This window comes from Anomaloglossus baeobatrachus, chromosome 12, assembly GCF_048569485.1.
Source record: "Anomaloglossus baeobatrachus isolate aAnoBae1 chromosome 12, aAnoBae1.hap1, whole genome shotgun sequence".
In the NCBI taxonomy this organism is placed as follows: Eukaryota; Metazoa; Chordata; class Amphibia; order Anura; family Aromobatidae; genus Anomaloglossus; species Anomaloglossus baeobatrachus.
Window position 1 is genome coordinate 55,260,731 of NC_134364.1, and position 26,361 is coordinate 55,287,091.

General features: G+C 49.1%; 1 protein-coding gene across 1 annotated transcript in view; it reads right to left on the reverse strand.

The window, feature by feature from the left end:
- The window catches only part of SGPP1 (sphingosine-1-phosphate phosphatase 1), a 36,540-nt gene extending 21,263 nt beyond the window's left edge, over positions 1 to 15,277 (reverse strand). The window contains exon 1 of the mRNA XM_075331254.1: positions 14,579 to 15,277. Within this exon, the coding sequence (XP_075187369.1) occupies positions 14,579 to 15,184 (606 nt within the window). The 5' untranslated portion in view covers positions 15,185 to 15,277. The remainder of the gene's footprint in view (positions 1 to 14,578) is intronic.
- Positions 15,278 to 26,361: the final 11,084 nt, after the last annotated feature.

A 26,361-nucleotide genomic window follows, 5' to 3' on the forward strand; every position in this document is an offset into this window, starting at 1 on the left:
CACGGTTGGCCGACCGTGAGATGCCACAGATCCGGGTACCACGACCTCCTCGGCCAGTCTGGGGCGACGAGTATGACGCGGCCGCAATCGGATCTGATCTTGCGTAACACTCTGGGCAAGAGTGCCAGAGGTGGAAACACATAAGGGAGCCGGAACTGCGACCAATCTTGCACCAAGGCGTCTGCCGCCAGAGCTCTTTGATCGCGAGACCGCGCTATGAAGGTCGGGACCTTGTTGTTGTGCCGAGACGCCATTAGGTCGACGTCCGGCACCCCCCAGCGGCGGCAGATTTCCAGAAACACGTCCGGGTGAAGGGACCATTCCCCTGCGTCCATGCCCTGGCGACTGAGGAAGTCTGCTTCCCAGTTTTCTACGCCCGGGATGTGAACTGCTGATATGGAGGATGCTCTTTCCTCCACCCACATCAGAATCCGCCTGACTTCCTGGAAGGCTTGCCGACTGCGTGTCCCTCCTTGGTGGTTGATGTATGCCACCGCTGTGGAGTTGTCCGACTGAATTCGGATCTGCTTTCCTTCCAGCCACTGCTGGAAGGCTAATAGGGCAAGATACACTGCCCTGATTTCCAGAACATTGATCTGAAGGGTGGACTCCTGCTGAGTCCACGTCCCTTGAGCCCTGTGGTGGAGAAAAACTGCTCCCCACCCTGACAGACTCGCGTCTGTCGTGACCACTGCCCAGGATGGGGGCAGGAATGATCTTCCCTGTGATAATGAGGTGGGAAGAAGCCACCATTGCAGAGAGTCCTTGGTCGTCTGAGAAAGGGGGACTTTCCTGTCTAGGGAAGTTGTCTTCCCGTCCCATTGGCGGAGAATGTCCCATTGAAGTGGGCGCAGATGAAACTGCGCGAACGGGACTGCCTCCATTGCTGCCACCATCTTCCCTAGGAAGTGCATGAGGCGCCTTAAGGGGTGCGACTGACCCTGAAGGAGAGACTGCACCCCTGTCTGTAGAGACCGCTGCTTGTCCAGCGGAAGCTTCACTATCGCTGAGAGAGTATGAAACTCCATGCCAAGATACGTTAGTGATTGAGTCGGTGCCAGGTTTGACTTTGAAAAGTTGATGATCCACCCGAAAGTCTGGAGAGTCTCCAGCGCAACATTCAGGCTGTGTTGGCATGCCTCTTGAGAGGGTGCTTTGACAAGTAGATCGTCTAAGTAAGGGATCACCGAATGTCCCTGAGAATGCAAGACTGCTACCACTGCCGCCATGACCTTGGTGAAAACCCGTGGGGCTGTCGCCAGACCAAATGGCAGAGCTACGAACTGGAGATGGTCGTCTCCTATCACGAAACGGAGAAACCGTTGGTGCTCTGTAGCAATCGGCACGTGGAGATAAGCATCTTTGATGTCTATTGATGCAAGGAAATCTCCTTGAGACATTGAGGCAATGACGGAGCGGAGGGATTCCATCCGGAACCGCCTGGCGTTCACATGCTTGTTGAGCAGCTTTAGGTCCAGAACAGGACGGAACGAGCCGTCCTTTTTTGGAACCACGAAGAGATTGGAGTAAAAACCTTGCCCTTGTTCCTGCAGAGGAACAGGGATCACCACTCCTTCTGCTTTTAGTGAGCACACCGCCTGCAGAAGGGCATCTGCTCGGTCGGGATGTGGGGAGGTTCTGAAGAACCGAGGCGGAGGACGAGAACTGAATTCTATCCTGTACCCGTGAGACAAAATGTCTGTTACCCACCGGTCTTTGACCTGTGGCAGCCAAATGTCGCAAAAGCGGGAGAGCCTGCCACCGACCGAGGATGCGGAGGGATGAGGCCGAAAGTCATGAGGCAGCCGCCTTGGAAGCGGTTCCTCCGGTTGCTTTCTTGGGGCGTGAGTGAGCCCGCCAGGAATCTGAGCTCCTTTGCTCCTTCTGAGTCCCTTTGGACGAGGAGAATTGGGTCTTGCCGGAGCCTCGAAAGGACCGAAACCTCGACTGCCACTTCCTCTGTTGAGGTTTGCTTGATCTGGGCTGGGGTAAGGAAGAGTCTTTACCCTTGGATTGCTTAATGATTTCAGCCAATTGCTCACCAAACAGTCTATCTACAGATAGTGGCAAGCTGGTTAAACATTTTTTGGAAGCAGAATCCGCTTTCCATTCCTTTAACCACAAGGCTCTGCGCAAGACCACAGAGTTGGCAGCCGCCATTGAGGTACGGCTTGTAGAGTCCAGGACAGCGTTGATAGCGTAAGTCGCAAACGCAGACATTTGCGAGGTTAGGGACGCTACTCGCGGCACTTCTGGACGTATGATAGAGTCCACCTGTGCCAGACCAGCTGAAATAGCTTGGAGTGCCCACACGGCCGCGAATGCTGGAGCAAACGACGCGCCGATAGCTTCATAGACAGACTTTAACCAAAGGTCCATCTGTCTGTCATTGGCATCTTTAAGTGAAGCCCCATCCTCCACTGCAACTATGGATCTAGCCGCAAGCCTGGAGATTGGGGGGTCCACCTTTGGACACTGGGTCCAGCGTTTGACCACGTCAGGGGGAAAGGGATAACGTGTATCCTTAAGACGTTTGGAGAAACGCTTGTCTGGGTAAGCATGGTGTTTCTGGACTGATTCTCTGAAGTCAGCGTGGTCCAGAAAAGTACTCAGTTTACGCTTGGGATACCTGAAATGGAACTTCTCCTGCTGTGCAGCTGCCTCCTCTGCAGAAGGGGCAGGGGGAGAAATTTCCAATAGACTATTGATGGCCCCTATAAGGTCATTTACCATGGCGTCACCATCAGGAGTATCCAGATTGAGAGCGGTTTCAGGATTAGACTCCTGATCACCCTCCTCTGTCTCATCATGTAGAGACTCTTCTCGCTGAGACCCTGATCCACGTGATGACGTGGAGGGTCTCTCCCAGCGAGCACGCTTAGGCTGCCTGGGACTGTCATCTGAATCAGAGCCATCAGGCTGAGATGCCTGGGACCCCCTTGAATCACGGATTAACTCCAACTGAGGGGGACCGGGGAACGTTACCGCAGCAGTGTCCATGGTCTGAGTAACTGGCCTGGCCTGCAAGGTCTCTAGTATCTTTGTCATAGTGACAGACATCTTGTCAGCAAAAACTGCAAACTCTGTCCCCGTCACCGGGACAGGGTTCACCGGCGACTCTGCCTGGGCCACTACCACCATAGACTCTGGCTGACGAAGTGGCACAGGGACCGAACATTGCACACAATGGGGGTCATTGTAACCTGCCGGTAGATCAGCCCCACAAGCGGCACAAGCAGCGCTTACAGCCTGTGTCTTGGCACCCTTGCGTTTTGCGGATGACATGTTGTCGTCTCCTCAGAGGAAGCTAGGGTATACAGCCAAGAAGTGACCTTACAGTGCAATATATATATATATATATATGGTATAGAGAAAAAAGGTACACCAAAATAACACTGTGGCACTAGTGGGGCCAGCACTAAAGTGCTGCTTACCGCCCGCTTAACGCGGGTGTGTGGTCGCCAGAAATCCCTTGTCTGGGTCTCCCAGAGCCTGTGTCCGTTCTCCAGCCAGACTGCATGTAGGAATGGCTGCCGGCGTCCTATGGAGAGGGGCGGGCCCTGGGCGTATGCAGACAAAGAGCGGGAAACCTGCGTCCCACTGTGCTCAGTGAGAGGGCTGGAGCATGTAAATAAGACTCCAGCCCTCGGCGCTGACTACTCGTACAGCGTCTCTCCCTTGCCCTGATTGACAGGGTGGGGGCGGGAACGAAGCGGAGCTAGGCCGCAGAAGCCGGGGACTAAATTTATAAGCGACGCCGTCGTAAAAGCACGGTCGGCGCTAAGTCCCCGGCGCACTACAAGTCGCAGCCGCGCCGCCGCTCCAGGGGCGGCCGGCGCGGCAGTCCCCAACACATAAAGTCACTCAGAAAAACTGTAGTGACTGTAACCCCAGCGCGCAGCGCTACTGTCCCCGGCGCACTAACACACCCAGCAAGTCTGGAATGTGCGTGACCTGTTTGGGACACAGAGTACCTGAATGTCGCAGGGCCTTGTCCCTGAACGGTACCCAGCTCCGTATCCAGCAGGTTCCATGGGTCTGTGGATGGAGCCCGGCCTCAGGGCTTGGGGGCCGGTAAGATCCCACTTCCTCAGAACCCCTCAGGGGGATGGGGAAGGAAAACAGCATGTGGGCTCCAGCCTCCGTACCCACAATGGGTACCTCAACCTTAACAAACACCGCCGACATAAAGTGGGGTGAGAAGGGAGCATGCTGGGGGCCCTAGAATGGGCCCTCTTTTCTTCCATCCGACATAGTCAGCAGCTACTGCTGACTAAACAGTGGAGCTATGCGTGGATGTCTGACCTCCTTCGCACAAAGCAGAAAACTGGTGAGCCAGTGATCCCACTGGGGGTGTATAGCCAGAAGGGGAGGGGCCTTACACTTTTTAGTGTAATGCTTTGTGTGGCCTCCGGAGGCAGTGCTATACACCCAATCGTCTGGGTCTCCCAATGGAGCGCCGAAGAAAAAAGCCAACAGCAGTGGTGGGAATACCCCACATAAATGTATGGTAAATGTCTCACTCACTTGTCATGTGGGGCCTTGAGCATTAATTAGAGCTGCCAACGATGTCTCCTGCTGATCACAAGTGGAGTTATTGTCTGTGGAGGCATCCCACTCTACTTGAAGGGTGGCCCTCAGGTCATTGAGGTTCTGAGGTACAGAGTTACGGACTCTACACGGCGACTCAGCTGACCTTGTAGGTTTTCTATATGGTTCAGGTCTGGAGAAAGTGCAGCCGCTCCATTTGAGGTTCCCCAGTCTCCAGCAGCTATTTCCTAATGATGTGACCTCGATGAGCTGGAGCATTGTCGTCCGTGAAGATGAAATTAGGCCGGTGCTGTTCTTGCAGAGGCACAATGACTGGATTAATGTTATTCCAATGTTGGGTCTATCACTGTACCATTCACACAGTGTAGGGCTGTTCTGTAGTGACTAGACACACCGGCTAACACTAACACCAACACCACCAAAGGCTTGTCCGGTGACAACAGTGGCTGATGCACAGCGCTCTCCAGATTCCCTTTAAAGCCCAGTTATACAGACCAAGGCAGGTAAACAACTGCTGATAACGTGCAAGCCAATCAGTGCTCAATTAAAGGGGTATTCCCATCTCCATGTTCCTATTCTAATATGTAGTAGGTGTAATAATAATAATAGCAAATACATCCAATTAGAAATGTAGTATAGTTCTCCTGATTAGCTATGTCCCTTACCTCATGTGCAGGGCATTGCAGCGGCTTAGGTATCCATGGTTACAAACACGCAACTGTCGCTAGATGAGTGGTCGTAACCATGGATACTTGAGCTACAATGTCCTGCACATGAGGTAAGAGACATGGCTACATCAGGAGAACTATACTACATTTGTAATTGGAGGGATTTGCTAATATTATTACTGCATCTACTACATATTGGGATAGGACCTTGCAGATGTGAATACCCCTTTAATAGTCTGCTAGACTGGTTGAGTGCACAGTATCATTGGTAATACGCTGGGTGCACAGAACATCACATCCTCAGCCTCACATGTCCTGTTTACGCGGGGTAATGTGCTGCCGAGAACAATGAACTTTAAAAGACGGCTTAAAAATTATTATTTTACCCGACGAATAAATGTGATTGCTGAGCTGATCAGGCTGCGTTCACACGCTGTGGTCATGGCGTGTGATCGAACCCTTTTTCGCACTACTGCCACTACATATCAATAACACTGGAGAACAATTTGAAAAAAAATTTCTGTTGAGTTAGGTTTTTGAGCTGATTTATACTAAAATTGGCATGCTGATTCCAAAAATGTAGTCAGTTTTTTTGTATCACGTCAAGTTTTTCCTCCTCAACTTACCTGCTATAGAAGCACAATTGCACTGATTTCTGTAATAAGACTTGTTATCTGAGTACAATTCGACTCATATAGAGCTACGTGGCAACTTGTAAGAGTAGTCACAACTGAGACAGTGCCTATTTCTTATATATTTCATTTTTTGTTCATATTTGTACTATTTTTAAAAAAAAAACAAAAAAAAAAAAAAACAAAACACTTTTTAGGTACAGTAGCTTACATATTTTTGAGAACACAAAAATCCTATAGTTCAAAAAACTTGACAAGATAGAGAAAAACTGAGATCATTTCTGGATTCAGCATCCAAAAATTAATTAAGAACAGTTGTCTGACCTAACTCCTAAAAAAATGCGTTCCCCAGTGTAATAGATCTGTCTCCAGAATGACGATAGCTGCCACATTAAAAAAAAAAAAAAAAAAAAAAAAAAAACAACCTGGGATCCGCAGTTCAGAAAGTGCCACAATGTCCAGTACTCTGTTGATTACATGCGGTGTATTTAACCCTATATAAATAAATTAGAGGCGCCTCACACTGTAGACATGGCGTCTGTAGTATAAGCCTTCATAAATAAATTATAACAACGCAGCCGGACTAACGTTAGTGCACCGATAGATCTAAAGGAATGTTCCCCTCTTGTAAAATAAATGTGGGGACCTTCCGGCGCTGTATGGTCAGTGGGGTCTGATCTCACTCTCCAAACACATTCATAAGTCAGGACATTATAATAAGGAAACCCTTTAAAAGATAATGTGTATTCCCCTGAAATGTCAAATTGCATTATGATGTCCCTCTGTTATTCCTCCTGGAAGTGCTTTCCACAGAGAAAAAGATGTGTCCCCTACATGGACGCCAGTGTAAATCTGTACTGAGACATCCCTCCATATGGTAACACCTACAGGTCAAATTATTCATACATTTCTAGGAGGAATAACAGGAGGGACAGCACGACAGAGTTACGGTATATAAATGGCCTGGAATTTGCATTTCATGGGGAACACAATCATTTAGCATAACAGACATGTTAGGACAGACGGGTCCGCTATGCACCAGGCCTGATCTACTGATTTTCCCAGTATCTTGGCACTGCCACCTGTCGATCATCAGTGCCAATAATTCAAGGAAATGAAGGTCCGGTTGTAATATTTGCACCAGCACAAGTCAGGAAAGCACCGCAGCGGCCATGAATAATGTGCACTGGGGCAGCAGAAAGGTTCACAGCAAGTGCTGACAATACAGGGACTTCCCTGATGGGGATTCCAAGGAAAACCACATCAAAGAATTTTTTTTTTAGGATTAGTAATACATGGCCGCATTCTTCCAGAAAAACGTGCCACCTCTGTGTGTGGTATGGCAGCTCCACAAGACTGAAATGTATGGAACAGAGCTGCAATACCATACACAACCTGTGGACCGAGGTGGCGCTGTTTTGTGTACGAAAGAATCACAGCCCAATTCATCTTTGTATTTCTGCCACTGGATTTCTGGCATGAACATCTCTCAATTGGTGACAATTCATTAAACAAATTGGCTTTTTTTGTGGTGTAGTTAGTTAGTTTGGTTGGTTTTTTTTTTTTTACACATCTGATGTTTTAGACATTCAGAAAATGCAACTTTTAAAAAATGGCAAAACTTGGTGCAATTCTGCTCCAGTTCCACCTATGAAGCGGTTTTATATGCTCAATGTGGCGTATGGCTTGCAGCATTTTGTAAAATGTGACTTTTCCAGTTAAAAGACTTCAGGCTTTGCACAAAATTCACGAATCATATGTGCCGTCTTGATATATTTGGCGCAAAACATCAGTGAAAGCCACAAGTCACAAAAAGAACAGTGTGACTTGGAAAAATAAACAAACAACCCACATGATGAATCAGACCCCATTTTTTTCTAATCTTGTACATCACCTTAAGGCTATGTGCGCACGTTGCGTACAAGCCCTGCAGAAATTTCTGCAGCGATCTGAAGAGCACATGTGCGCTTTAGATCGCTGCAGAAATGTCCATAGTGAGCGCCGATTCCATGCGCTCTGCCTGCAGCTCCTGCCATAGACAGAGCAGGAGCTCCCGGCAAAGCGCAGGAAAGAAGTGACATGTCTTAAACGCCACGTGCGCACGGCCCCTGCACAATCTCCATAGACTGTGCAGGGGAGGCAGGACGCATGCAGTTACGCTGCGCTACAAAGCGCAGCGTAACTGCATGTTTTTACGCGACGTGCGCACATAGCCTTAGGCCCTGTGCGCATGCTGCAGATTTACCCGTGGATTTCGCTGAAGGAATGCTGCAGAAAATATTTATAACATTTCTGCAGTCTTTCTCCAGCAAAATCTATGGGGGTTAAAAAAATGCTGTGCGCACACTGCGTTTTTTTTGTCCCTGCGGATTTTGCTGCGGAATTTCTGCTGCGGAACTAATGTGCATGTCACTTAATTTCTGCAGGTACCTGCAGTTTTTGCCATAGATCATGGTAAAAACCCGTAGGCACTAACCTGTGGAAAAACCGCATGCGGATTTTGGTGCGTTTTTTTTACCACAGGTGCGGAAATCTTTCAGAGGATCCGGAATTTTAAGAAAATTTCATTTTCTAGTGCGCACAGGGCCTTAGGTTGGGTTCACACATAGCGACAGCGACAACGACGTCGCTGTTACGTCACCATTTTCTGTGACGTAACAGCGACCTTGTATGTCGCTGTTATAATCGCTGCTTAGCTGTCAAACACAGCGACGCAGCAGCGATCATAACGTCGCTAGATGTGCCGAGAGCAGGGAGCCGCGCACACTGCTTAGCGCTGGCTCCTTGCTCTCCTAGCTACAGTACACATCGGGTTAATTACACGATGTGTACTGCAGCTACATGTGCAGGGAGCAGGAGCCGGCACTGGCAGCGTGAGAGCTGCGGAGGCTGGTAACGAAGGTAAATATCGGGTAACCACCTTGGTTACCCGATGTTTACCCTGGTTACAGATTACCGCAGCTGCAGACGCCGGCTCCTGCTCTCTGCTCGCTTCACTTCGTCGCTCTCTCGCTGTCACACAGCGATCTGTGCGTCACAGCGGGAGAGCAACAATAAAAAAAATTAACCAGCACTGTGTGTAACGAGCAGCGATCTCACAGCAGGGGCCAGATCGCTGCTCAGTGTCACACACAGCGAGATCGCTAATGAGGTCACTGCTACGTCACAAAAAGCGTGACTCAGCAGCGATCTCGCTGTGTGTGAAGAACCCCTTAAAGGGGTATTTGAGTCTAAAGCGTTAACGCTAATCTACAGGGTAGGTGATAACTGCTAGATGTGGTGAGGGTCTGACCATGTGGTTCCCACTAATTGCGGTGATAATTGTGCAGGCTCCAAAGTCAATGGGACAGGCAGTTGCTCCGTTTTAATACAGGACATGAGGTCCCAATGGGACGATCGATGAGGGTCCTGGAGGTTAAACTCCCACTAATTATTACCGTTCTTGTAGATAAGTGATAACTTGTTAGACCTGGAAACTCCCTCCTCAGATGTTTTTTCTACAGATTATGGGGGTCCCATGAACAGATGTACTTTACAGCACAGCTATTCAATAGCTGGGAATCCACATATAACTCCCACCAGCCTGCAAAATTCATCTCCACATGACTCACAATAAACAGTGATGGTGGCAGCCCCCCACCAGCCCCACCAGCCCTCTGGTGTCTCTCCCACGCCGGCTGACACTTTCCAATGTGCAGCAGAGGCACAAAGTACTGGACGATTTCAGCTCAGAAGCCAACAGAATTGTGAATGCTGCTCTGACCTACAATAAAGGGCATAACTCTGGATCAGCACAAGATACTCAATATATTTAAATCAAAGAGATACGATTTATCTGTAAAGTAGAAACTTGGATAACATCGCAATAAAAGCTAATCGGGGTCCGATGGCAGGACTCCGTGCTATGGAGCTGGCATTAAGAGGTGTGGTGCGCTCCTATCAAACTCTTCCTCTTCTCGGATGGTGGGATTGGGGTTGAACCTCCCCAGCCAGTCAGAGATTATGAGCACAAGATAGCGCTGTGGGACTGGAGAGGCCCCGAAAAAGGAGCAGGGGACTTAGGCTGCTTTCACTCATCAGTTTTTTGGCATCAGGCACGATCCGGTGAAAAAACGGATCAGTTGCATCAGTTTTTTCCATCAGTTCCTTCAGTTTTTTTGACGGATCCGTTGTGATACTGACCATGCTCAGTTCAAAAAAACGGATCCAACGTCCATAGGCTTTCATTGTAAATCACGCCGCCGGATCCAGCGTGATACGGTTTTTCGACGGACACAAAAAACGCTGCAAGCAGCGTTCCATACGGCCGCTGGATCAGCTATTTATGCCGGATCCGGCGCACGCCGGATAAAACGAAGGCCATGCGGCACAATCCGGCTCTAATACAAGTGTATGACGAAAAAAACAGATCCGGCGGCATCCGGAATCCGCCAGATTGTGCCACATGGCAAAAAATGGATGTGTGAAAGCAGCCTAAGGCCCCCTTCACATGCACGTGTCTCCGGTACGTGTTAGGTCCGTTCCTGCACGTACCGGAGACACGGGCACACGTAGACCCATTAAAATCAATGGGTCTGCGCACACGTGCGTGTTGTGCCATGGAACGTGTGTACATGTGGAGTATACACGTGTCCGTGTGTGTTCCACAAGTAGACATGTCCACGTTTTTTCCGGCATTACAGGTGTCACACGGCCCGCATACGGACCACATGGATGTAGTGTGGATGCGGTCCCGTGTGACACACGCCGGAGAAAACTCACGTGTCAGAGAAAAAAATTAAACATTTACTCATCTTCTCCAGCCCTCCTGTCTCTGCCGCTGCGGTCACTTGCTGCCGACCGCCGCTCATTATGCTCATTTAACATTAACTTCACTGCGGCCGGAAGCGGCAGCAGCGGGGAGTCGGCAGGCCTGGAGATCAGCACCACGGACAGCGACGCCAGGGACAGGTGAGCAGAAAGTTCCGTTCTCCGTGTGTTATCACGGATAAACACGGCTCACGAAGGGGAAAACGCACCTTTGACACGTCCGTGAAACACGTGCGTGATTTTCACGGATGTGTGAAGGGGGCCTAAGATGTAGATCACTTTAGCGCTGGAGAAAAAAAAAAACAGAACACTAGAGTTGTGCTTTAACTGGTGACCATAAATTGTAATGGCCGAGTCTCATCTGCAAAATGAATGAGAAAAGGGCGTGCTCCGAATCACACGGAGACACAGTTTTTAATACTGATGTGTGAATGCATGAATGAAACTTCACCGGTGCATGTGCTGTTCGACAAGAGAGCGGCTGTGTGTATGCAGTATGTGGATAATAGCTGTTTCAGGTTGGGATGCCCTGTATGTGCACTGTCGGAGCTGGGAGACGTTAGTTCCCTCCTGACAAGAGCTGAATCACATGACGAGCAAAGGTCAATGGAGGAGACTTCTTATAATCACTACGAGATCACTGCTGACTACGACAATTAGGTTCTGCTGAAGTGGAAACGGAAAGGACTTTATCAGTGCGACGTGCAGCGCATGTGACCCCCGAGACAATAAGGCAGGGTTTATAACGCTTACACCCCGTCTGGAGGTTACAGGTGTTACTTCCCAACGGCGGCCACTGGGTTCCTAGTTCAGGTGATAATCCTAACGCTCCTTCTGCACAGGGCTTAAAACTGCACACAACGAGCGCCGATCTTCTCATTTACTGTCAGCCACAACGAAAACGAGGGGTCCGTATATATTATAATCGTTCTCCTCCCACCTTCATTCACAGCGGAGGACAATCATCCCATTATCTCAGCTCCGCCATCCTTCACATTAACTGAATTCTTCCAGCTGCCAACAACAAATATTTTACAAACACTACAACGTCTAATCTGCAGTCTTCTCAGCCACCTAAAGACAGGGGGTGGTATACAACTCAGGACCCTCATCTATTACCCAGAGGAGCTACTATAGTCTGTGGAAGACCCAACATGGCTTACACCACCTCCAAATACAACCTGCTTACTTGGTGGAGGGATCCTGACTGGTGCCGATATGAGGCAGCTCTGAGAACAAGCAAATTGCAAAGTTATTATTTTAACCGGAGAGCCCCTTTAAAGTGGAAAACCTGTTTAACAATCATTCTGTGTGCATAACATTCTAGATGGCCAGCCAGTATACGAGCACTGATCAGCCTGTACAAAGGCGGTCATCAGCCACGGTAGACGAGCACCAATCCGCCTGCACTTAGGCGGTCTCCAGGACCGGTAGACGAGAGTCGAGACTCCTGCACAAAGGCTGTCACCAGTCCTAATAGATGAGCGCCAATCAGGCTGCACATAGTCGATCTCCAGGCCCGGTAGATAAGTGCCAATCAGCCTGTACATAGGCAGTCACGAGCCCTGGTAGAGGAGTGCCGATCGGCCTGTACATAGGCAGTCACGAGCCCTGGTAGAGGAGTGCCGATCAGCCTGTACATAGGCAGTCACGAGCCCTGGTAGAGGAGTGCCGATCAGCCTGTACATAGGCAGTCACGAGCCCTGGTAGAGGAGTGCCGATCAGCCTGTACATAGGCAGTCACGAGCCCTGGTAGAGGAGTGCCGATCAGCCTGTACATAGGCAGTCACGAGCCCTGGTAGAGGAGTGCCGATCAGCCTGTACATAGGCAGTCACGAGCCCTGGTAGAGGAGTGCCGATCAGCCTGTACATGGGCAGTCACGAGCCCTGGTAGAGGAGTGCCGATCAGCCTGTACATAGGCAGTCACGAGCCCTGGTAGAGGAGGGCTGATCGGCCTGTACATAGGCAGTCACGAGCCCTGGTAGAGGAGTGCCGATCCGCCTGTACATAGGCAGTCACGAGCCCTGGTAGAGGAGTGCCGATCGGCCTGTACATAGGCAGTCACGAGCCCTGGTAGAGGAGTGCCGATCAGCCTGTACATAGGCAGTCACGAGCCCTGGTAGAGGAGTGCCGATCAGCCTGTACATGGGCAGTCACGAGTCCTGGTAGAGGAGTGCCGATCAGCCTGTACATAGGCAGTCACGAGCCCTGGTAGAGGAGTGCCGATCAGCCTGTACATAGGCAGTCACGAGCCCTGGTAGAGGAGTGCCGATTGGCCTGTACATAGGCAGTCACGAGCCCTGGTAGAGGAGTGCCGATCAGCCTGTACATAGGCAATCAGTATCCAGCCCCACCAGACGAGTGCCCATCAACCTATATATAGGGGATTGGTCACCAGCCTATAAGTAGGCTGTCACCAGCGCTGGTAGATAAGCACCAATCAGCTTGCATATAGGTGATTGGTCATCAACCCAGTGGCTGAGCACTGATCAGCCTGTACATAGGTGGTTACCAGCCCAGGTAGATGAGCGATGATCAGCCTGCATATAGGCGATTGGTCACTAGCCTCAGTGGCCAAGCGCTGATCGGCCTGTACATTGGCACTCGTCTACTGGGGCCGGTGACTGCCTATCAGCCTATACATAGGTGACTGTTACCAGCCTGAATCAGTCATGACTCTGTACCACCTATAGAGTAGCGTATTTCCCAAGTTTGATGCCACAGACATCCACCCTGATGAGCTGGGACTACCTCTGGGTAAGTCAGACCCCTTACCTGCCCGGTCCCCCCCCTGATGAACTGGGACACTATGGATAAGCCGGACCCCTTACCGGCCTGGGCTCTCCACTCTGATGTGCTGGAACACTATGGATGAGGCGGACCCCTTACCTGCCCGGCTCCCTCCTGATGAGGCGGACCCCTTACCTGCCCAGACTCCCTCCTGATGAGCCGGACCCCTTACCTGCCCAGACTCCCTCCTGATGAGCCGGACCCCTTACCTGCCCAGACTCCCTCCTGATGAGCCGGACCCCTTACCTGCCCAGACTCCCTCCTGATGAGCCGGACCCCTTACCTGCCCAGACTCCCTCCTGATGAGCCGGACCCCTTACCTGCCCAGACTCCCTCCTGATGAGCCGGACCCCTTACCTGCCCAGACTCCCTCCTGATTAGCCGGACCCCTTACCTGCCCAGACTCCCTCCTGATGAGCCGGACCCCTTACCTGCCCAGACTCCCTCCTGATGAGCCGGACCCCTTACCTGCCCAGACTCCCTCCTGATGAGCCGGACTCCTTACCTGCCCAGACTCCCTCCTGATGAGCCGGACCCCTTACCTGCCCAGACTCCCTCCTGATGAGCCGGACCCCTTACCTGCCCAGACTCCCTCCTGATGAGCCGGAACCCTTACCTGCCCAGACTCCCTCCTGATGAGCTGGACTCCTTACCTGCCCAGACTCCCTCCTGATGAGCTGGACTCCTTACCTGCCCAGACTCCCTCCTGATGAGCTGGAACCCTTACCTGCCCAGACTCCCCCTCTGATGAACTGTGACCCCTTACCTGCCTGGACCCTGGACCCCCCCCTTATGAGCCGGACCCCTTACCTGCCTGGACTCCCCCCCTGATGAGCTGGGACCCCTTCCTTATGAGGCAGACCCCTTACCTGCCCGGACTCCCCCCAGATGAGCCAGACCCCTTACCTGCCTGGACCCTGGACTCCCTCCTTATGAGGCAGACCCCTTACCTGCCTGGACTCCCCCCTGATGAGCTGGGACCCCTTCCTTATGAGGCAGACCCCTTACCTGCCTGGACCCTGGACTCCCCCCTTATGAGCCGGACCCCTTACCTGCCTGGACTCCCCCCTGATGAGCTGGGACCCCTTCCTTATGAGGCAGACCCCTTACCTGCCCGGACTCCTTACCTGCCAGCGGCCCCAGGTGAGCAGCAGCAGGGACAGCGGGATGGCGGTGCCGGACATGGCGTGTGTGGACGGCATCCCGTACTCCGAGTTGTAGAAGACCTCCAGCTTCAGCACCGGCGGGGAGGGCGGCCGCGGCAGGCGGATCAGGTCCTTGGTGCACTGGCCCAGGTACATGACCCAGACCCACACCACGACCACCCGCCGCCCGACGTGCGCGTCCACATTCCAGATCCAGAAGGGGAAGAAGGAGATGTAGAAGAGCTCGTTCCCCAGCTCGGTGCCCAGCGAGAAGAGCAGGTAGAGCAGCGGGCGGCGGATGGAGAACAGCTGGCCCTCCTCCCCGGTCAGCGAGTTCCGCCGCAGCGGCTGCAGCCTCCTCTGCTCCTCCGCCGTCCGGGCCGCGCCGTTCTCCAGGACGCCGTTATGCTGCCGGTTGCCCCGGTGTCTGGGCCCGTCTCCGGCCGCCTGGTTCTCCGTCTGCTCCGCCGGTGACGCGGAGCTCTGCACCCCGCACAGCCGCTGGAAGCGGGCCACCTTCTCCGGGTCCTGCAGGGAGTCCGCCAGCCTCAGCAGCCGGGCGTACGCCGCTCCCATGGCGGCCCGCATCCCTGGCGACACACGGAGCCGCGGGCAATCACTGCAGCGGCCGCGGCGGGGACCTCTGTCACTCTGGAGCCTGGCCACGCCCTCCGTGCGCACAACCACGCCCCCCACCGTTGCTTCTACCCGTAGGCGCTTAGCGAGGTCATGTGACCACGAGCGGCCGAGGCGGGAACCTCCTGTACTGTGTCACCTCAGAAATTACCTCAGACGACACCGCGGCCGTGTCACTGTCACCTCTGTGCTCACAATTTACTATATTCTTACCCATAATATCACATCATTTATCTACCCGCTCCATAAGCTCGGCACCATACTTCACAAATAAATTGTGTATTAACATCCCATCTTCAAGAATGGGAGTTTGACAACAGAATTTGAAAAAATAAGAAATTTTGCACTAAGATTTTCACCTATTCTTGAATAGTAAATAATCCTTCGGTTTAGTTTTTTGCCATCAGTCACAATCCGGTGGCTCGATAGATCCATTTGGCTACAAATACTGAGGTAAAAACCTCACCAAATACTCGTTGTGTGCACGAGGCCTTACAGATATTGAAGTGAAAAAAATCTCACTAAATACTTGAGCACACGTGGCCTAAGGGTTTGTGTACATGACCCACCGACAGCCTCGTACAGACATTGAGTATTTGGTGGGCTTTTTACCTCATTATTTGTAGCCAAAACCAGGCATGGGGGATAAATACAGACATGGTGCCCGAATTTCCATTGAACTTTTCCTCTGATTGTCCGACTCCTGGTTTTGGTTACAAATACTAAGGTTAAAAAAAACTCGCCAAATACTCAACATCTGTACGTGGCCTTAGTTTATTTTTTCCTTAGTTTTTATAGCTAACACTGGTCCATACATTTTGAGACCGGATGGGTTTCTTCTTCAGACAGAAGATACCATTGTGACACAAATGGGTGAATAAAAAGCTGTAAAAGGCGCCAAGGCAAGAAAATAGTCAAGTCGGTGTAGACACAGCTGCCTTTCGCCATATTGCTTGGCATCCAATCTACAATTAGATGCAAATCTTCGGTGCATATGGAAGCGCAATCTATCCTGCACAATAAATATGGCACCCATGTAAATGGCAGCTAATTAAATCATATTAGTATCGAAGAGTTATAATAAACAGAACAATGATGTAATAATGGAGCTATCAGTCCACTGTAAAGTCCTGCGCGTCATTTCGAAGGTTGATAAACATTATTAGGTGGTGTCATCTCTCTGTCCTCACTCCCATCATTGACGGCAATGGACACAACGAGACTTTGGGACACGATCGATCATCCCCATAGACTGGGCTGCCAACTTTCTAGAAATTCCAGGACAGTCGTAACGATAGGGCACTTTTTTGACCAAATTAGTTGCGTCCGTGATTTATTTTAAGCTGAAAAAAACATATACTGACTATTTTGATTGTGATTATCATCATTTTAATGTTTACAGTGAATACAGCTGATTTCTTCTTATCAGATTTATGGGTTGTGTCCATAAAAAAAAACATTGTCCGTGATTTTTTGATATGCCGTCCAGAAAAATAAATCGTCAAATTGGCGACCCTGCCCATACATTTCGTCCTGCCCTGCGCTAACAAGATATTGGAATTATTGAAGGAAATAGAGACATACTGGATCCAAAAAACTTGATATGTTAAGGAGGACTCATTGAGACGTCCAATTTTTCCACATCCGAGAAGACCGCAGGCTTCATTTTTTTTTTTGGGATCAGTTATTGATCAGAGTATGGTGCAAGTGAAATTATTAAAGGAAAATGAGACGTACTGGATCCAAAAAACCTATCATGTTAAGAAGGACTCATTGAGAGGTCCAATTTTTCCACATTTGAGAAAACCAGACCCTTTATTTTTGGGGGGATCAGTCCTTGATCAGAGTGTGGTCCAAGTGGCATCAGTGTTTTTCATATGTGGAGGGAAAAAAAAAAGTTTCCCACCTTTTCCTTTCGGACAGTCAATGAAAATTGGACCGCACTCTGATTTCATCCAAGCGTGGTCCGATTTTTATTTTTTCTCATGGATCTGTAGGAAGGTACAAATGTCGGGCCGTGGGGGCTCCGCATTCCTTCACCAGAAAGAGTCATTGTGTGTGGATCACTTTTGGCGTGGTGCATGGCACTTACTGTTCTTTTCAGGGTCGTATCGATCACCCCTCAGCCAGTTCCCGTCATAGACGCAGTAGTGAAACATTTGATACTGGATTTATTTTGGCAGCCATAACTTGAACAGTTTATTCTCCTTCTCACCATCATGACAGACATGGCCTCACTCCAATGTTTATGCTGTATTATTCTTTCGGGTACTCTCTTTCGGCCTATCCCCGCTATCTTGGAACTTGTCTGCAAGCTGCCGGGCACCTGTGCCTCCTTTCCCCCCCCATTATAACTGATGTCCGATTCTCTGCCCCGACTGCTCTGTAGTTGCTTCGACTCTCTAAGCCCGTCAGAGTGAGCCATAGGCTCCGGACCTTATGTGGATATCTCTGGGTTTCCTGCCCAGCCCTCAGTCCATGCCACGTCTTTCGTCCACAAACCCCTGTGCAGAGCTGACTCCTCACCAGGCCCATCTGTCTAACCAACCAACTGGCACTTCTCCCCTCCTGACTCAGAACCCCCTCCATACCAAGAAGTGTCCAACCCTGTCTACATCTATGAAAACCTATGTCTTGTTAACACAGGGCACTGTCAATACATTTGCAGCACATTAAACATTACATAAACATACTCTTTGCATTATCGGGCCTCAACACTAGGTGGTCCCCCTGCTACACAGTCCTGGCTCTGCTACATCAAGGAACCGCATTTTGTTAGCAGTAATGCATTATAATATTTCATGTGGATGTTTTCGGTTGTCATTGTGATTTTAAAAGAGAAAACACAGTAGTTTGACAATAAATGGCTTCACCAACCACTAACCATGAGTGGAGAAAAAAAGATTTTGTGTTATCATTCATATTCTCTGAAAAAAAGCAAAGCAAAAAAGCTGCCGGGGTATGGAAACTTTTGAGCACAACTGTATATATATTTATATATGGTTATATTTTTTCTGTAAACTTCCTTATTTCTATAAAAAAAAAACAGAACTTAAGTTTCACTTGCCAGTCCAATGAAAAGTTCCTCTTTTGGCGCCAGCTGTCTGAAGAAGCTGTTGATCTTAAATTTTTGCACACCCTTAGGCCTCATTAAGTGTTTGTTTGATAAAGCCAGAAATGGGACTTGCCGAAAAAAATTACCTGGTTTGTGTTTTGAAGAAACTCCTGGTTTTGACATAGAAATTCTGATCAAAATACTGACGTGTGAATAATGAATGGGTCGGGGTTGTCGAAGACTTGGAAGTTGATTAGTGCATTTTGCAATTTTCTTCCCATGGACACTCGATCCATGTGGGGAACAAAAACTGTCATCTGAACAGCCCTATTGAATAACATTGGTTAGTGTGGTGTCTGATTTTTACTCAAACATCACATGTCCGTATTATATGCTCATGAAGAGAGAATAGGTCTGGCTCAACCGAACTGTTTGGTACTAGTTTGACTATCTAGTGTTTCGGACGTGTACCGCCCCAGCAGCAGTCGAACCGCTCGGATCTGGGTGTTACTACTCGTGGCTCGAGGATCTCCGGACACGGGGGCTCAGGGTCATTCCAAAACGTGATGGGGGGTTATTTACAGGGGAAATATATAGTTTGTGACGCCACCAGTGGTGTGCGGTAATAGGGAGTACAGCCGCTGCCGTTGGGAGTACCCGGGGTGATGGAGTGGGGCAGCCAGATGACGTTACCCTCCACGGGTAGGGAAAGGCCCCGGGACCCTGGATGGTGGTATGGATTGCAGAGGCAGCGCAGACTCGCTGGTAGCAGGGGTTAATCAGGTATTCACGCAGAAGGAAAGCAGACTCTGACAACGTGGTAAACCAAGTCTCTGGGTGCCACTGCCCTCTTGGGGGAGCTTGTCTGAGTTCCGTCCCCTGCAGTACTGCATGATGGTCCGGAGCCTGCCTCCGTGCACAGAATTTTAGAAGAGTCCAAGTGGCCCGTAAGCTTGGAGCTGTCCTGGCCCCACTCCTTACTATGGGTAGTACAGGAGCTTGCTCTCAGGAGCTCACGGTTGGGATTTCAGTGGGCTGCTTTGCTTGGAAAGCCCTATCCCCCTCGTTGCGCTAGTGCCCCCGATCTCTGAGCTTCGTGGGAACAGTCCGTAAAGGCCCTGTCCTCCGCAGGTTAATTGCCGGGTTGCTTGAAGCCTCTCCCCAACCTAGGGTCCAGTACCCCGACGTGCTTTTGGCCCCAGACCGGCTATTGGACTGCAGCTGCTGACCGTCCTCCTCAACTAAGCCAGGCACCCAGTCCCAATATCCCGCGTCCTGCGACCAGGTCTCCGACTCCTCCGGGTCCAGACCACCGTCTGCAACCCAATTTGCTTCTCCCCTGGGAGCTCCAACTCCCAGCTTCCTCAAGCTCCTCACTGCTCGAGGGCTACCACTTTTCTCACTCATCACCTCCCACCTCCCTGCCTGACCGCTAGGTGGGCGGCCCTATTCCAGTTTAGCAGCCCACTGGTGTGCCTGATAGGGTGTGGTGCGAGGTGTGATTGGGATTTTGGATGCTGATGGAGGTAGTGCTGCAAGTTGGGAACCCAGAACCATGGGGGGTTGAGTCCTGCACTGGGAGATAAAGAGCGTGCAGTGCCCTGTGACGGCCTGACTAGTCCAGGGGCGTCACACTAGCACCAACCAGTTCGGTTGAGCCAGACCTAATCTCTCTTGGTATTATATACACGTCTGAACGAGCCCTTAGGTTTACATTCCCACAGTGAGTTTTTTGTGCTGTGCATTTTCGCAGCACAATAAATGCAGGGTTACAGTTCTAGTGAAGTGGATGCGATTTATAGAAATCTTCTGCCCACTGTGATTTTTCAGGCAGCGTAAACTGCAATCTTTTGAAATCCGTAACACATCCATTTCTCTTGTAGGTTCAGTTAGGTTTATGTGTAGATTTTTCCCATGAAATTGGATTCGATGAGTAAAATCCACAGGTAAAAAATACAAGTAATCCACATATTACTGTATCAATAAGGTTTTGTCAATGCCAAATATCAGGAATTATGAAAAACAAAGTAGCTTTATTTAACATATGACATACCAACAGAAGACTAAAACCGCAGCGTAAAAAACTGCGATAAAAGCAAACGTAAAACTAGTATCCAATAAAATGCAAATGAATTATTTAAAAATCATACAATGTGACTTTCTGGATTTTTTGGGGGAGGGGGGGGGGATTCTGCCTGTCACAGTTGTAGTGAAAACTCTCACCTCTCCAATGTATCCTGCATGGGGCAGCCAGGCTCATATTTACGTCCAGCTATTACAACGATGCCTCTACTTTGTGCCAGTCATTGCACTAGTTGCCCTTCTGCTACAAAATACATAATAAACTTATCACATTCACCCACAAAGCTCTACATAATTCACCACCATCCTATATCTTCTCCCTCATCTCTGTCTAGCACTACCCTACCCACGCTTTCCCTTCTGCTAATAACCCCTGACTGAGATTCTCCATAATCTGAACATCCTGGACGGAAGCACCAAAATCCAAGAAAAACTGCATGTCATTCCACATTGTATAAAGTGCAAGGTATGAACACCTCAAATATTCACAACCAGCATGTTCATCCATAACCAAAGTAATGCACATGTATGGAACAATATGGGCACGGCTAATGTTTATTTCATCCGGCTTTGTTAGGGACATCCACATCTGCACTTACTCAGCACATCGTCTGTTGATCGTTATATATTTTAAGACTTTCATCCTTTCTCTAAACAGAAATCTATGTGCCCAGCTATGTTTAGACCCTAAGAATCAGATTTAAGCTGACAGAGACCAGATCACACTGGGAGAGAGCAGTGATTTTTATTTTTTAAGTGGGACAGACACTTTTGTTACAGTTTTTACTCCTCGGTGAACATGTGTTCTTTCTTTCCATGGTTTTCACAGATAGAACACATACACATTACAACCGCTGGAGCTGTTCACATATCCATGTTTTTTTACGGACTGAGTGTCAACAATAAAATCATAGATATATCCATTTTTGAGTCACTGATAAAAATGACCCATACAAGACTATGGCCCCTTTTACATTGCGTTCAGCTGTCCGTTCGGTGGTCCCAGCCGGCCTTCCGTCCGAACCCCCGCAAAACAGGTTTTGGACATATGTGTTGACGAGGCCACTGACTATCAGGCTACTTTCACACATCCGGTTTGAGCACTGCGGCTCAATCCGGCTGTGAAACCTGTGCAACAGATGCGGCGAAAACACCGCATCCTTTGCATAAGTTTTTACATGCGGCCCGTCCGTTTTTTTCCAGTTGCGGCATGCTACTGAGCATGCGCTGTGGAAGAAACCGCATGCGGCGTCCGGATGCGTTTTTTTCCGCATTGCGCCGCATCTGGCGTCCATAGGCATGCATTGAAAAATGCGCCGCAGCGGCCGGATGCGTCGCAATGCGTTTTTTTTGCCGGAGCAAAAACATTGCAGGCAACGTTCCATCCGGCCGCGGCATCGGCTAAATCTGCCGCATGCGGCAAAAACCGGACCGAACGCAAGCCCATGTGGCACAATACGGCACTAATGTAAGTCTATGTAAAAAAACCCGCAACTGGCGGCAAAAAAAATGGTTGCGGTTTTTCTGCAGAACGCCATATTGTGCCGCAGAGCAAAAACCGGATGTGTGAAAGTAGCCTAATGGTGCAGATTGAGCCACCGTGTGGTCTCTTGTGCACCATTTTCAGGAGTATACGCTTGACTCCGTCTGCAATATTATAGTCAGTGGCCCCATCGACGCATACGTCAAAGTCCTAGTTTTGTGGGGGATTCAGATGGAAGCCCTGACGGGACCACTGAATGGACATCAGAAAGCAATGTGAAAGGGGCCTATGGGTCCAGGAAACAAACAGACAGCATGCGGATATCAGTGTATAACCTGTGGGCTGACGTCATTTTGCATCAGTTGCAATCCGTTGTGTGACTGATGCAAGGGATGCATTGCAGATAATGCCAAAACTAATGCGACTGATGCTGCAAAAAAACTGATCAGTTTCAGCTTTTTGTTTCCGGAATTTACTCATCTGAGCATGCTCAGTTGGTAAATGACGGCTCCATCACAGGAATCCGGCCAGTGACGCATTCCAACAGATTCCGCTCCTATAGGTTTCCATTATAAAAATGACGGACGCCAACGGAATCATGCACATTGCGTTTTTTCGACAACATGCTGCGTTGCTGCCGCCCGGTCAGTCATTCCACAACTGATCCGTCGCACAGCGGATGCAACGCAGGGCCATCAGTCGCAATCCGTCGTCCATACAAGTCTATGGGGAAAAAACGGAATCCTGCAAAATATTTTGCAGGATACCGTATTTCCTCAAGGCGACAGATTGCAAAACTGACGCAAAACGACGCAAGTGTGAAAGCAGCCTCACTTTGTCATTTCTGTAGCCATACGTTGTAAACACTTTTATGCCCCTTAAAAAGCCAAAAATCTTCTAGGAGTGTTACTTTTGTTTTTTTTAGGGTTAAAGGGGAGACATAAACGCATTTGCAATGATTCTGCTAGCTAACACAATAGCAGGATATCATGTTTTTATCGTACATCATTTTTATCCCTTACGAGAAAATTACTGATTACAATTTGACCAAACACTGATAAAATTCAGAGGGGTTTTTTTTTCCCCAGACGTCCGAAATTTGGTACTACAGTTACAGATATGTAAGTAATGTTTAGATATGGCTACATTGAGTTCAGTAAATTATGTAACATTGTATTTATATAAAGTGATGAAAGACAGTGAAGAATCCTTGTAAATTACTCTTAGGGCCGTGTTCCCCAAGCAGAAGAAAGATGAAAGATGCAGAACGAATTATTTCTGCCAATTAATGCGATGGCCTGGATAGAGGCTGAATGTTTCTAATACCGATAGCATGAGGCATAGGATGAGATCATCCGCATAAAGGCCAGTACGACTTCATAGGAGACTATGTTTAATTCCTTTTGTAAATCGGTTCTTAATATTTAGAGCTTCATCGCCTAAGACAAACAGTAGGAGGTTAGTCGTCCTACTTTGTGGCCAAAACTGTTTTCATTATTTATCATTCTTGTTGTTGTCGTTGTTGTTTTCATGTACAATTGTTTAACAAAAGAAAAATAGTTTTGGGACCTCTAGGCACAAAATGATGATCCTGGTCAGAAAAGAAATTGCAGCGGAGAAAAGGACAGCACTTCAAGGAGGCCTGAACATTTACCAGACATTATTATGGCTAGAGCTACATACAGTGCTGACTGTATACAGCTATAAGGTATCACATAAATAGTGGATGGAGATGTCTATACCAACTCATAATCACTAACCCTGAAATCCAGACAACCCTTTCATGCCGGGTAACTTGCAGTTATTCACATGTAGTAAAGGAGATAAGTGTCACACGGTGTTTGGCTCTAAACTGTTATGGCGGCATCAGACACTCTTCAGACTACAGACTCTGAGACTCCTCACTATGCTTCTTTTGGCGCTCTTAAGTTGCACAGGCAGGCTCGGCTGTCAACCAGCTGTGTGCTCATGAGTTAACTTCTGCTAACTTGCTGGTTACCTTTTGGATCACATGTTGCGGGAAACCTAGCACAGTTACTCCCCGTCTTTTTAAGATGGAGGAATTTGTCTTCCTATGCTGACTAGCTGTTTGCTAAACCGGTCCGGGTGCTGTTGTGTGCCAGTAACTGGTGATTTACTGTGTGTTGCTTGATGTGCTGTGGAATTCCTCTGGCTATCCTCCCCCCCCTGCTGTTTGTATTCCTCCTTATCATTTGTTGTCTGATAACTCTGTGTGAGTGTTTTGTGTGATAGAGTTTTGGTTTCCCCTGTTTGTCTATCACTGTTAATGTTAACACCCTTCTGTCCCGGCCCCTCCCTGGGTAGGGAGGGGGTATTAGATTAGGGCTGGCTAGGAGCAGGGCCAGGCTGGTGACTCAGACATCCTCACCATCAGAGGTAACTTTGAGATAAGGGATAGCCAGTGCTCCCCTAATCTGAGGGCCAGTCCAGGAACCCCAGTCCCTGCTCTCTCCTAATCACCGTGACGGTAAGGTACAAGGATGATCTAATTGTCCATGGTGCTCTATGCCTTGCACCATATAGTGCCCAAATATTGCCATACGTAGAAACATTATGGGACAGACCAGCACAAATATTGTCTTATCCAACAGATATATGGTGATATGTTGAAATATGCTCACCATGCTAGGTTGTGTTACACACAAGATCAGTACCAAATATTCCTTCATACAATTGCTCAGTTAAAGAATCATGATGGCCTGAACCACAGGCAGCATGAATCTGACACCGGCTCCATTTTTTTAATCGTCATGTATGTTTTTCACTAAAAAGCTGCATCATTTTAGAAAAAATAATACTATAAAATATGGTCTGGTGATGAGATGACTAGGACGCGTGGACCCTGAGGAAGGTCCTGGCTGCTACTCCCCACACCAGTTCCTTTGAATGTCATTGACCTCCCTGACTCTCCCTATACACACACTTTGGAAGAGACCTATCCTATATAGGGAGTTGGGTGGAGAGACGCCATGGGGACCTGTCTCAGTCTCTCCATCAGAGACGTTTAAAGGTAGAATGTTTATGGTTATAGTGGCAGAGCCGGACTCTGATTCATACTGCACATGGCTTGGTCAGCATGAACCAGTTGACGGGTTTCCTTTAGGCCTGCAACACACATCCATGCCGCCGGTATGTGTTTGGTACGTTTTTCCACATACCGGCTGCACGTGCACACGTGCACCAATGTTACCCTATGGTTACAGGCACACACACGTGAAGCCACACGGAACATGTGTCCGTGTGGTTTCTACGTGTGTGCGTTTTTTTAAGACGGATGACATTTCCGCGTTTTGCCGGCATCACGCAGACACGGACCCGCTAAAGTCAATGGGTCCGTGTCTGCACGTATGTGACACAGACCATGTACGTGTACTTTCCGTATGGTCCATGTGCGTTTTTTATTTTTTTTAATGGTGAAACGGCTCAAGAAACCCGGACTGCACACGGACTGCACACGGACATGACACGTACTTATCTCACACATACACGGACATTCCACACGCACGCACGGCAAGCATACGCCATCACACTGATGTCACACGTACCGGAGAAATGGACATCCAACACAGAACACGGACCCTAAAAATGGACCGCAAGACACGCACGTGTTTTCTATGGACGTGTGTTTCAGGCCTTAAAGGGAGCCTGTCACCAGATGTTGGCCTTCTAAACTAAAACTAGCACCTTAAGTATCGCCCGATGTCACCCGGTTCATCCACATCGCCGGGCAAATCTTGCGCCTGCGCAGTGAACTCGCCGGTTCGCTCAGGCGCACCTATGTTTTCAGCTCTGCCCACAACAAGGCAGAGCGAAGTGCACCTGCACGAGCCGGGAATATGGAGATTTTGTCCGCCTACGTGGATGGTGCCCGAGGCGTCATCCACGTCAATCAGCACAGGAGGAGGGCGATAGGAGGGACAGGAGGACAGATTCCGACGCCCATCTGACTAGACCAGACAATTTACATGCAGGGCAGGACATTTTATAAAGGTATTTTTGAGGTCTACAGGGTGGTCAATGGGTAACGTACACCTCTATAGAATGCAGCACAGGCGCTGCTTAAGGTGCTAGTTTTAGTTTAGAAGGCGAAAATCTGGTGACAGGTTCCCTTTAACAATCTTGGAAATATAAGAGTTTGCATTAATGTGGTCTTTTCATAATCTTGGGTACAAACCATGTGGCATTGGGTGTACAATCCTTAGGTGACCAATGACACCAACTCCTTATGAGCCTTATGTGACCATTCAGAATGAGGTTTCCTCTCATCACAGCCTCGGCCTTGTCCTAATTCCAGGGGTCCTTGTTGCTTTCAGAAGCGAGCTTTGTATAAATGAGAGAATATCTCATCAGGCCTGTCTGAGACAACCTGCTAGTGTCTGGGTTTGACACTATAGTAGATTTCTAAGTTGCAAAACATATCTAACCATCTGCAAAACAAACACTTTTAGTGGCATGATACCAGCCCGATAAAATCTGCAGTACCCGTGT